This window comes from Rhinatrema bivittatum, chromosome 13 (assembly GCF_901001135.1).
Source record: "Rhinatrema bivittatum chromosome 13, aRhiBiv1.1, whole genome shotgun sequence".
NCBI classification, from domain to species: Eukaryota; Metazoa; Chordata; class Amphibia; order Gymnophiona; family Rhinatrematidae; genus Rhinatrema; species Rhinatrema bivittatum.
In genome coordinates, this window is record NC_042627.1 from 38,664,953 (window position 1) to 38,677,218 (window position 12,266).

General features: G+C 43.8%; 1 protein-coding gene across 3 annotated transcripts in view; it reads left to right on the forward strand.

Moving 5' to 3' along the window:
* LRRC49 (leucine rich repeat containing 49) overlaps nt 1-12,266 on the forward strand; it is a 315,450-nt gene that overhangs the window by 18,854 nt on the left and 284,330 nt on the right. For all 3 annotated transcript variants that reach the window (XM_029575276.1, XM_029575277.1, XM_029575278.1), the window contains exon 2: nt 480-567. In XM_029575276.1, coding sequence (XP_029431136.1) covers nt 480-567 — 88 coding nt within the window. The remainder of the gene's footprint in view (nt 1-479; nt 568-12,266) is intronic.

Here is a 12,266-nt window from a genome sequence, read left to right on the forward strand (position 1 = left end):
TGGGTCATCTAATAAGTCGAGGTGAGATGTTGGTGGTGGTTTAAGGTTGGGCCAGTTTTACGAACAGCACAGTACACCTTGGTGAAGATTTGATGTCATTTGGAGTGAGGAAAGTCTCACAAAGATGAAATTTTGTACTATGTTATCTCACTCTTAACTTGATGATACCCTGTTATAGAAAACCTTTCAAATAATCCAATCTCAAAGGAATAAAATAGCTATGTGTAGTACCAGATAGAGTTCAATAGAATGAATAGTCAAGTTTTTTAAATCTTTTTATGTTCATAAATTTTGCTGTTTCTTTTATTCTTTGTATTTTATGTATGTAACATTTGTAAACCGCTGTGAACATTTTTCTTGAAACTTGCGGATTAGAAACTCTTTTAAATAAAAATAAAAAAAAAGTTACTTTTTGGGCTCCATTTAATAATATGTCTTTCAATGTACAGTGTATTTTTTTCTAATACACTGTTTTGCAGTTTGAATTCAGGCTAAGTAAAGAGCAGTCAACTTTGTGCAACAGGATCTTGCTGCATGATCTAGAAAAGAACCATTCAGGCAGACAAGGTATTGTATATTGGGGAGGAAATGGACTCATCTTGGTTTTTTTTTTTCCAGTGAAACAGTTTTAACAAATGTTCAAAGTAAGCTACATTATGTTGCAAAGCTATGAGCTAAATTCCATTTTAGGAAATGTTTTATCTACTTTCCCAACTACTAATGCTTGTTTCTGAATCTTTTTTTTTTAATATATTTATAGAATTTTACCATAATTACAGGCAATTTTTAAGTAAAATACATCAGGATGCAGTTTAACATTGAGACAATTTTCCCACTTACAAAGAGAGATAATTACTCTATATTGATTTACCTTAACTGCAAATATATTCCTTATGTAATATTAATGTAACAAAGGCAATTTCCAAAATCTGGCGGAATTAATAAAGAAATGAAGTTTTAAATTGTTGAAACTAGAGGATTCTAATGTTACTTTCCATATTACATACCGTAATCAAATTACCTTGAATTCACATTGGACCCTGAGTCTAAAAATTTACGCAATTGTTCAGGTTCAAAGTATACATTTTTAACACCCTGTTTATTCACTATACATTGGCATGGGAATCTAAGATTAAACCTAGCTCCCTTACTCTCTACTTCAGCTCGCATGGTTAAGAATTTTTTTTTTTTCTGAATCCTTGAAATTTTCAATTTGCCTTGCTGCTTTCTGTTTATTGGTTCTATATTTGGACACCATCATGCTTTTAACATTTTGATGTTCAATTGCTTCTTGACCAACATAAGCTGAAGCTTGAGAACGTTGCTTGAGAAACTGTTCAGCAGTTCTTTGTGCTCCTCTCTTCTCTGTTAAGTGTTCAGACTCCTTAGGGCAGCACATCCTCACAACTCACATAAAAGCTAGCTCTGATGAAATGTATAATGCCACCTTTAGAAGCAAAAAATACATTCTAAATTTATAATTTAGTTACACTAATTCTGGTGTACTGTTTCCAATTTTGGAGAAATATAGACAGAATAGATGCAAATAAGAGCAAGATTCCTAGGAGCCAAAATTTCTAGGAGCCAGGGAGAGGAAAAAATTATTTTCCCTGTACGTACCAGGATCAGGCCAGACTGCTGGGTTATGCCTCCCTTCCAGCAGATGGAGTCAGAGAGAAACTGAAAAAGCACCTCCCACTTAACCCGGGGTGCCACCTGCGATCCCTCAGTATTTTCTCTGACTCCAGAAGATTGAGAGGCATAACCTGTGGTCCTGATCTCTAAATTCTGGGGCCTTGCCCCACCAGGTTTGGTTTAAAAAAAAAAAAAAGTAAATTAGAATTAGAAATCAATTGAATTTTTGACTGGATCAATTTAAAAAAAAAAAAAAAAAAAGACAGGTTAATATCTTTTTTTCTGAGCAGCCGGACAGTGGCAGGCAAGACAGGGCATTGCCCTAGAGCCAATACCCGGAGATTTCACCGCCCTAGCCCGTGAGAAGAGGGGGAGGACTTACCGGTGGGCCGGTCACTCTCCCCCCTTCCCTCAGAGAGGTACTAAATACTCTGAATCCCCCTGTGGGCTGAGATTTAAGAGAGCAGCTTTTTCCTTACAAAAAAAAAGATTTTCTTTATTTAATTTAATTTGGTTTAATTTCTGCCTACCTCAGCCATGCCTGCTGTCAGTCTCCCGGGCCTCCAGAAGGGGTGGACTTCCCACCTGGCTGCCTACTTATGCCAAGGGGGACAGCGTGTCATTTGTGCGGAGAGCCGGGGCTCCGGCTCTCCCGCGAAGGCCTCTGCTCCCGGTGTCTACTGGGGGCGAGGGGCCTTTGTGGCGACCCGATTTGCCGCGGGGGGCAGCCAGGGCAGGGCACAGGAAGTCGCGCGGCGTGCACAATGCCGAGGGACAGAGGCCTCATACGCTCCCGATTCGCGTGGGAGCGGCAGCCATTTTGTCGGCCTCGGAGGGGGACGCTGATGATTCTGAGGAGGGAGAGGATCTCTCTCCTCCGCTTTCCCCGCCGCATAGACCGCGTGAACGGCCGGATGGCACAGCGCCTCCCCCGCTCCCTCCTCTGGGGGGGGGGGGCTCTTAAAGAGACGGCATCCTTTTTCTTCCAAATTTGTACTTTTGATGCATAAGGCGTATCTTGAGGCGGAGACTGAGTGGGATGACCAGTCTCCCAGCCCAATTAAGATCCCTAGGGTCTCTAGGGGTCAGGAAAGGGTGGATTCCCGTTTTCCTCCACCTTCCCCGGGGGATGGGTTACCTGGCCCGGTGGATCCAGGCTTACAGGACCATTCAATTTACGATATGGGTGACAAGGGGGACAATGCCACCCAGGTGGAGGGGTATGACCCTCAGGTCCTCTGTCTGTTCAGGCGAGAGGAGCTGGACCCCTTGATTTTACACGTGCTCCAGGAGCTTGAACTCCCTCTGTCCCAGGAGTCGTCAGATTTATCTATAGGGGACTCGGCCTTAGCGGCACTTCGCGCTCCTCCACAGACTTTTCCTTTCCACCCGAAGCTATCACAGATTGTGACCCGTGAGTGGGAAACCCCGGAGGCCTCTTTGAGGTTTACTAGGGCCATGGAAAAATTATATCCTCTTCCTCTCGATTCGCTTGAGCTCCTTAAGGTCCCGAAGGTTGACTCAGCGGTCACGGCCATTACCAAGCATACTACTATTCCGGTGACTGGTGGTACAGCACTTAAGGACCTCCAGGATAAGAAGCTGGAGGTGCTGCTCAAGCGCATCTTTGAGGTATCCGCCTTAGGGATACGGGCTGCGGTTTGCAGTAGTCTTATGCAGCGGGCTTTGCTGCATTGGGTGCAACAGATGTTGACAGCCCAGGATCTTCCCCCTGGGGAAGCGGAACAGGCGGCCCGTATGGAATCGGCAGTTGCCTATACTGCGGATGCCCTCTATGACCTTTTACGTACTTCGCTGAGGACATAGTGCGCGCTGGTGTCCACACGGCGTCTTTTGTGGCTCCAGAATTGGTCTGCAGACGCCTCGTCGAAGTCTTTTCCCTTTCGGGGTAAGTTGTTGTTTGGAGATGAGCTGGAGCAGCTCATAAAGGCCTTGGGTGACAACAAGGTTTATAAGCTGCCGGAGGATAAGCCCAGGACGGGCCGCTCTCAGGCTATCGGGGCTGTTTTAGGGGGCAGCGTCTTTTTTGACCTGGTCGGGGTGCGTCGAGCTATACCCCTAGACAACCGGCTTCTAGAGCACAGGCCTGGTCGTATTCCTTTTGGGGCAGGCGGCCTCAGCACGCCAGAACCCACGCATTTGCTCCCAACAACAAACCAACTCAATGAAGGGACGCCGACCCATTCCTCCCTACCGAAGATCGGTGGTCGGCTGTCCCAGTTTTTGGAGGAATGGGTCAAGATTACCTCGGATCAGTGGGTATTGGATATTATAAGTCACGGTTATGTTTTGGATTTTTATTTATTTATTTATTTTAAAATTTCTTGTATACCATCATTAAGTTAGACAACCATCACAACGGTTTACAGCAAGGCACGATAATAAAAGGAGTGGTATAGATTACAACTTAATCATGTGCCATCATAGTACGGTAACATTTTAATACAATAAACTATGTGTGTAAGTTAAGCTTGTATATTGGGACTAAATTAGGCAGTTTGTATTTAACCTTAATATGCATTTGTATGTTACAAGTAACAACTTCAATATTGGTGCGTCCTTGTTAATCAGCTGTTTTTCTCCTTCTCTTTATCTTTATAAAAAGCTTTTTTAAAGAGCCAGGTTTTCAGATTTGTTTTGAATATTTTTAAATTTCTCTGCAGCCTAATTTCGAGTGGCATGGTGTTCCATAGCACGGGGCCAGCCAGAGATAGTGCTCTTTCCCTTACTTGCGTGAGGCGTGCTGTTTTGACAGAGGGGACAGTTAGTAGAGCCTTATTAGCCGATCTCAGGTTTCTTTGCGGGACATGTACGTGTAGTGCAGTGTTAAGCCAGTCAGCTTTTTCCTCGTGGATTAGTTTATGAATAATACATAAAGCCTTGTATTGTATTCTTTGTTCGATTGGGAGCCAATGTAATTCAGCGAGTGTTCCTGTAATATGGTCATTCTTTTTTTTGCCAGTCAAAATTCTAGCAGCTGAGTTTTGTAAAATTTGCAGTGGCCGCAATGTAGATTGTGGTAGTCCTAATAGTAGGGAGTTACAGTGATCTGTGCTAGCGAATATCATTGTTTGCAGGACTGTGCGAAAATTGTTTAGTGTTAGTAAAGGTTTTAGTCTCCTCAGGATCATTAGTTTTGCATATCTTTCTTTTATTTTCAATGAGATGTGTTGTTTCATGTTTAGCTCAGGGTCAATTATTACTCCTAGATTCCGTACTTTTGTTGCTAGCACAGTAGCTTGAGCATTTTTGGGTGTGGGTGTTGGTTGTATGTGATGTATGTTTTTACGTTCTAGGTGTAAGAATTCCGTTTTGTCGATGTTTATTACTAGTTCCATCTGATTTAGGAGCTGTTTGATTATTTCAAGATACATATTGGCAAGTTTCATTGTTTCTTCAATGGTATTTACAATGGGTAGCAGTAGCTGTATATCATCTGCGTATATGTAATGTATTATTCCAAGTCCCGCTAGTAGGTGACATATCGGGAGGAGATAAATGTTGAAAAGTGTGGCCGATAGGGCTGATCCTTGTGGTACACCAGTAAGCAGTATGACTTTGTCTGAGAGTGTATTTTTGATTTGTACTTGAAAACATCTATTGTTTAAGTAATCCTCAAACCATTTTATTGTTTTATTAGTGAGCCCTATTTCTTTAAGTCTGTTGAGTAGTATTTTGTGGTTTACTGTGTCAAATGCTGCGGAGAGATCTAATAGTACCAGAATGTAGTGTGTTCCTGTATCAAACCCTCTTAATATATTATCTGATAAGGCTAGTAGCAGAGTTTCAGTACTGTAGTGTTTGTGAAACCCATGTTGTGTTGGGTATAGTATGTTGTTACTTTCAATGTGGTTTGACAGTTGTTTTTGTACTGTTTTTTCAATTAGCTTGGCTAATAAGGGTAAATTTGAGACTGGTCTATAGTTATTGAGATTTAGGGGGTCGAGGTTCTTTTTCTTAATTATTGGTTTGATTATAGCTCCTTTCAGAGTTTCTGGCATTATTCCTTCATTTAGTGAGAGGTTGATGATCTTAGTTAGAGTTGGGGAGTATTAGCTAGTTTTTTTGGTTCTGTAATGGGAATGGTGTCAATTACGTGGGTGGCAGGGTTCATTTGATTTATCATTTTCTCGACTTCCGCATGTGATACCTCTTCAAATTCTGTCCAGTTATTAACGTCTCTAGTGGGCATTTTAATCTCTTGTTTTGTAGAGGTAGGGATTTTATTTCTCAGGTTCTCAATTTTTTCTTTAAAGAATTGAGCTACCTCATTGCATTGGTTCTCTTGTAGGGTTAAGTGGTTATTTATATTGTCAGTTATTTGCACGTCCCCTCCGGGATCTTTTTCTAGTTTCCCCTTGCGGTTCGCCGCAGAAACAGCAGGTGGTCCTACAGACTCTGGCTCGCTTGAAGGCACTGGGAGCCGTTGTGCCAGTTCCTTGATCGGAACGCCGGACCGGTCGTTACTCCATATATTTTGTGGTACCCAAGAAGGACGGAACCTTTCGACCAATTTTGGACCTCAAACAAGTCAAGGCCTTGCGTGTGCCTCGTTTTTATATGGAAATATTAAGATCGGTCATTGCGGCAGTCCACAAAGGAGAGTTTTTGGCTTCTTTGGATCTGACGGAAGCGTATCTCCACATCGGAATCCAGGAGCACCACCAGCGGTTTCTGAGGTTCATGGTCATGGACCAACACTACCAGTTTTGTGCCTTACCGTTTGGACTGGCGACTACACCCCGCGTGTTCACCAAGGTGCTGGTGGTGGTGGCTGCGAGCTTGAGACGAGAAGGGATCCTAGTACATCCCTACTTGGATGACTGGCTCATTCGGGCAAAGTCGGAGGAACTCTGCAAGGCGGCGGTTCGTGCGGTCGCGTGTCACCTACAGTCCCTGGGCTGGGTTGTCAATTACTCAAAAAGTCACTTGATCCCAACCTAGGTGATAGAGTTTTTGGGGGCTCGATTCGATACACTAGTGGGCAAGGTGTTGCTACCAATCGCTCGTATGGACCAGTTGATGACTCAGGTACGGCGGTTACTGTCGCTCCCCTCCCCTGTGGTGTGGGATTATTTGCAGGTTTTTGGATATATGGCATCTACTCTGGAACTAGTTCCTTGGGCCTTCGTGCATCTGAGACCTTTACAGAGAGCTTTGTTGTCCCGTTGGGATCCCAAATCAGAGGAGTACCAGATTTCCTTACTGCTACTTGAGCCTGCCAGATCCAGCCTGGACTGGTGGCTCAATCCAGTTCACTTGCTGCAGGGGGTGAGCCTCGAAAGTCCCCAGTGGTAGTGGTAACAACCAATGCCAACCTCTCAGGCTGGGGGGCAGTGTGCCGGTCAAAGTCAGCTCAGGGTCTTTGGACTCCGTTACAAACAAAGTGGTCTATCAACAGGTTGGAGACCAGGGCAGTCCACCTGGCTGTGCAACACTTCTTACCAATGTTACGCTGCAGAGCGGTGCAGATTCTTTCCGACAATGCGACCATGGTGGCCTACATAAACAGGCAAGGAGGCACCAGAAGTCGTCTAGTGTCCGAGGCTGACAAGCTGATGAACTGGGCAGAACGTCACCTGGACAGGATTGCAGCGTCTCACATAGCGGGGGTCGACAACGTTCAGCCGGACTTCCTCAATCGACAGCAATTGGACCCTGGGGAATGGGAGCTGTCGGAGGAAGCAATGCGAATGATCTAGAGACATTGGGGAGTCCCCCACCTAGACCTGATGGCGACTCGTCTGAATGCAAAGGCAGCTCGCTTCTTCAGTCGGCGACGAGAACACGGGTCCGAAGGAGTGGACGCTCTGGCCCTACCTTGGCCGCCACACATTCTCCTCTATGTGTTTCCTCTGTGGCCACTAATCGGAAAGATACCGAGTCGCATAGAGTCTCACCCGGGACCAGTGATTCTAGTGGCTTCCAAGTGGGCCCGAAGACCGTGGTTTGCCGATCTGGTCAACCTAGCAGTGGACAGTCCTATACGTTTCAGTCACCTGCACAGTCTTCTAGGATAGGGTCCAGTATTTTTATAGCAGGCCGGTCGATTCTGTCTAGCGGCTTGGCTTATGAAAAGAGGCGGTTAAGAAAAAAGGGTTACTTGGAGGCAGTTATTTCTACCCTTCTGTGTGCCAGGAAAACGTCTACATCTATTACCTACGTTCAGGTTTGGAAAGTCTTTGATTCTTGGTGTAGCGGGATGCGCTTGTCACCGCGGTGAGCTACTATTGTTCACATCCTGTCCTTCTTACAGGAGGCTTACGGAAGGGTCTGTCTTACAGTTTGCTCAGAGTTCAGGTTTCGGCCTTGGGCAGCCTTCGTGGTAAAGTTGATGGTATTTCCATTGCAGCGCACCCAGACGTGATACGGTTCTTGAAAGGGGCCAAGCACTTGAAACCGCCAGTACGCGCGATTTGTCCGTCCTGGAGTTTGAATTTAGTGCTTCGTTGTCTTTGCGGACCTCCTTTTGAGCCCTTGAAACGGGCGACTCTTAAGGACTTAACGCTTAAAGTGTTTTTTCTCGTGGCTATCTGTTCAGCTAGGTGGGTTTCGGAGCTCCAAGCCTTGTCCTGTCATGAGCCCTTTTTGCGTATTTTTGATTCGGGCGTTTCCCTTTGCACAGTGCCCTCCTTTCTGCCCAAGGTTGTCTCGGCTTTTCATGTCAACCAGTCAGTCGAGTTGCCAGCTTTTTCTGATGAGGATAAGGATATGAGGAGGTTGGATGTCCGTAGGGTCCTCTTGCGATACTTGGAGGTTACTAATCCGTTTCGATTGTCTGATCACCTCTTTGTTCCTTGGAGCGGTCCTAAGAAGGGGGCTAAGACTTCTAAAACTACTATTGCCCGATGGTTGAAGGACGCTATTGCTTCCGCTTACATATGTTGCGGGCGTAGCAGTACCGGAAGGCCTTAAAGCGCATTCTCTTAGGTCTCAGGCGGCTTCATGGGCAGAAAGCCAATGTGTCTCTTCACAAGAGATATGTCGGGCGGCCACCTGGAAATTTTTGCACACGTTTGCTAAGCATTACCGTTTGGATGTTCGGGATCCGAAGGTGGATTCTTTTGGCAGCAGTGTGCTTCGCGCGGGACCCTCCAGGTCCCACCCCTCTTAGGATAGCTTGGGTACATCCCAGCAGTCTGGACTGATCCTGGTACGTACAGGGAAAGGAAAATTAGTTCTTACCTGTTAATTTTCATTCCTGTAGTACCAAGGATCAGTCCAGACACCCGCCCTTACACAGGAGATTCCAGTCAGCTGTTCGTATTATCTTGGCAGGTTTTGGAGCAAGTCAGTTTTATTATTTTTGCAGAACCACTTTCGGTCACGTTGTTATTCTTACACGTTCATACATGTTCTACTTTGTTAACAGGTTCAGTTGTTTTTAACTTGATTTAGTCTTTGGTTGATAAAGCGTGTTTTTACGCATGATTCAATGCAAGGTAATTGTGGTAACAGCCATTCATTCTGCTTTGATATCGATAATACTGAGGGATCGCAGGTGGCACCCCGGGTTATGTGGGAGGTGCTTTTTCAGTTCCTCTCTGACTCCATCTGCTGGAAGGGAGGCACAACCCAGCAGTCTGGACTGATCCTTGGTACTACAGGAACGAAAATTAACAGGTAAGAACTAATTTTCCTATTTTTTAATTTTTAAATCACATTTTTTTCTTTACTTTTCTTTTGACATTTTTTGCTCTCCCTTTTCTCTCACTCTTCCAACTTTTTTCCATCTTCTTCCATACTTTCCTACTTCCTTCTTCCTTCTGCAGCTTAGTTAGTTGCTCCTGGTCCTGGCCTAGGCTACTGCTCCTGCTGGCCTCTGCCTTAGGCCTTCTGTAGCTCTTTTCGGTCTTGAGCTATTGCTGCTCCTCCTGGCTTTGGTGGCAGGTGCCAGGCATTGAATTTTAGGTATCTGGGCGAATTGGCATCAGGGTTTTTTTTAGAAGAGAAACACCAAAATGGTTCAAAGTCTGTAGCATAAGTTTTATGAAGTGAGACTTAAGGATCAAAATATGCAGGAAAGGTGAAAGTAGGTATATGATAGATCTTGAAATAGAGGGGCAGAAATAGAGACTGTCTAGTGGTCGACCAAGGAGCAGGTTAAGCAATCAACCAATAAAGAGAGAATTTTTGGATGTTGGGAGCACATTTTCACATGAGCTGCTAACGTTCTGAAGGCAGCGTCATTGAACAGATTTATATTCTCAGGCAGCATGCTTACTTAAAGAAATATGGCAGGATTCATGAGGCATGTCCTGGGAGTCTTGTTCCAGCAGATATGAGGGGTAACTTTGCGAGAGCTCACCTAAATTTGAAATCAAATTCATACTTAAGTTATGCGGGTACGTTTGCTTTGAAAATGATCCCAGCAAAACTACTTGCATAGACTTGCACCTGATGATTTATGAATACATTTTTTTTTCCAGGAAAATTTACCCGCATACTTTAAAAAATGCAGAAGTATTGCGTGTAAGTTCCTCTTCCCAACCCTGCCCCCAGGCAGGTCTCCGCTTAGTCCAGGTAAACTGATACACATAACATGGCATACACGCATAAGCTGACCTGCGTGTCAGGTGGACAGTGTTGGAAAAGGCCATTTCTGTGGGTAAAGTACTGTTTTCTCCATGGAAACGCCTTTGAAAATGACCCTGTTTATATGTGTCCATTGAACAGTCTTTGTGATCCTCAAGACCAATATATAGAAAGCCATTTCTTGGATCATAATGCCTTAAAAATGAAAATAGATACACTAACCATTGAGGGAGACACTGAGAGAGAAGTCTTCCATTTTATAGAAATATTTGTAGCCACCATGAAAATAATATAATAAACACTATTTAAAATCAATGAAAATAATCATAGCTTTATGTTTCACAGACTGTAGCAAGGCTTTTTTAGGGCTTTAATATACTCAAGTTACCTTGGTATTCATTAAACTGCGGTAATTGAGCACCATAATTTAGTGAACACTGCAGTACTGTTCCCATGGATGAAATATATGAATTTTACCAGCAGAGATAACATTCCCATGTTTCCACCCATCCGCAGGGATGTGTGATCCCATAAACCATGAATGTGATTCTTCCTTCTGCGACAATGACATCCCAGCCCTCCTCCCCCTAGCCAAAATCTCCTTTTTGAACCATGCTTCAGGGCCCCCCTAAAAGTGGGAAGTACTAAGCCACCTTTCCCTTCCAGACCCACCCGCTTACCATTTGTACCTCCTGGTTGAAAAGGTGCAGGAGTGATCTCCAGTCACTACTGCACTGCTGCCACCATCTTCCAAAATGACACCGGCTGCTTTGAGTCTCCCCTTTGCCTCACGAGTGAGGGTAAACGGAAAGCCTCAAATCAGCTGATGTCATTTTGTATGTTGGCACCAATTGGACAGCAGAGACTGTCAACTGCTCTTGTCCCTTTTCCATTGGGAAGGCATAAATGGTAAGGGAGGGGGCTCTGAAGAGAGAGGAGGCTTATTTGGTAGGATGCCAGTGGGGTGTGTTTGAAATTTGGATAAGGGATGGAGTTGTTCGGAAGGGGGAGAACAATACCCAATTTTGGGTGGGAACCACAAGGACATTTTGCCACAGGGGTTGGGTGGAAGGTCCATTCCTGCAGTAGGTTCACATTCTGGACTTATGGCCTGTTGGGCATTCTGATGGTAATGGGTTGGTTGGGAGAGACAGACCATCGGCAGGCAATACTACACTTCTTACAGTGTAGTTAACTACTGCAACTTAACACAGCTTTTCTACATTTACCACAATCCATGCTGAGCCTTTTTTATATAATGAGCTGTTTTGCATGCAATGTAGCTCATTAATCTGGCATGTGTTGTGCATGATTTATTTGCAATAGAAAGCTTGATAATTTCTGATAGCAAGCAATAACAGGTTTTTAACATGTTAAATGCCAAATTCAGCATTTGGCATGTGTAACCATATTATTACAGTTTAATAAAAAGACTCAAGTATGAGATGCCATTTTGAAAAAAGAAAAATTCTTAATGTTTATAAGTTATTCGCAATAGAAATTGTAAGGAAGATTGTTCCAGAATGACCTAATTAAATAAGAGATAGACCTTTCATTGAAAGTCAGTATATTAAATAGAATATTCACTTAAAGAGTTTTATCAACATAGAAGAGCAATTGTGTAACGTTGCATGTAAATAACCTCAATTTTCAAAGCAGACCTACATGCAAAAGTCCGCTTTGAAAATTATCCCACCTGCTATTGGTGTGTGGAAACATTTTTTTCTTGAACTTGTATGCATATATGTTTGAAAATGCAAAGATATGTGTGTAAGGGCAAATCTCTCCCCAACCCTGTTCCCACGAATGCCTCTGCTCTCTCTGGATAAAAGTATGGGCATGCCTGATTTACTTGCATATTGGGCAGGCTATTTTTTATTTTTCTGCAGTTTACATATTAACACAAGAATTCTCTTGTACCAGAAAATGAGGTTTGTCAGGCATACAAACAATTTTGCATACAATAAAGTAAACAGCGTAATAGGAAAAAAAATAATGTCCAAAGGAAAAGGAGCAAAAATAAACAAGTAAATATTTCCTACTTGCAACAAAACATTTCTTGTGAGAAAGCAAAC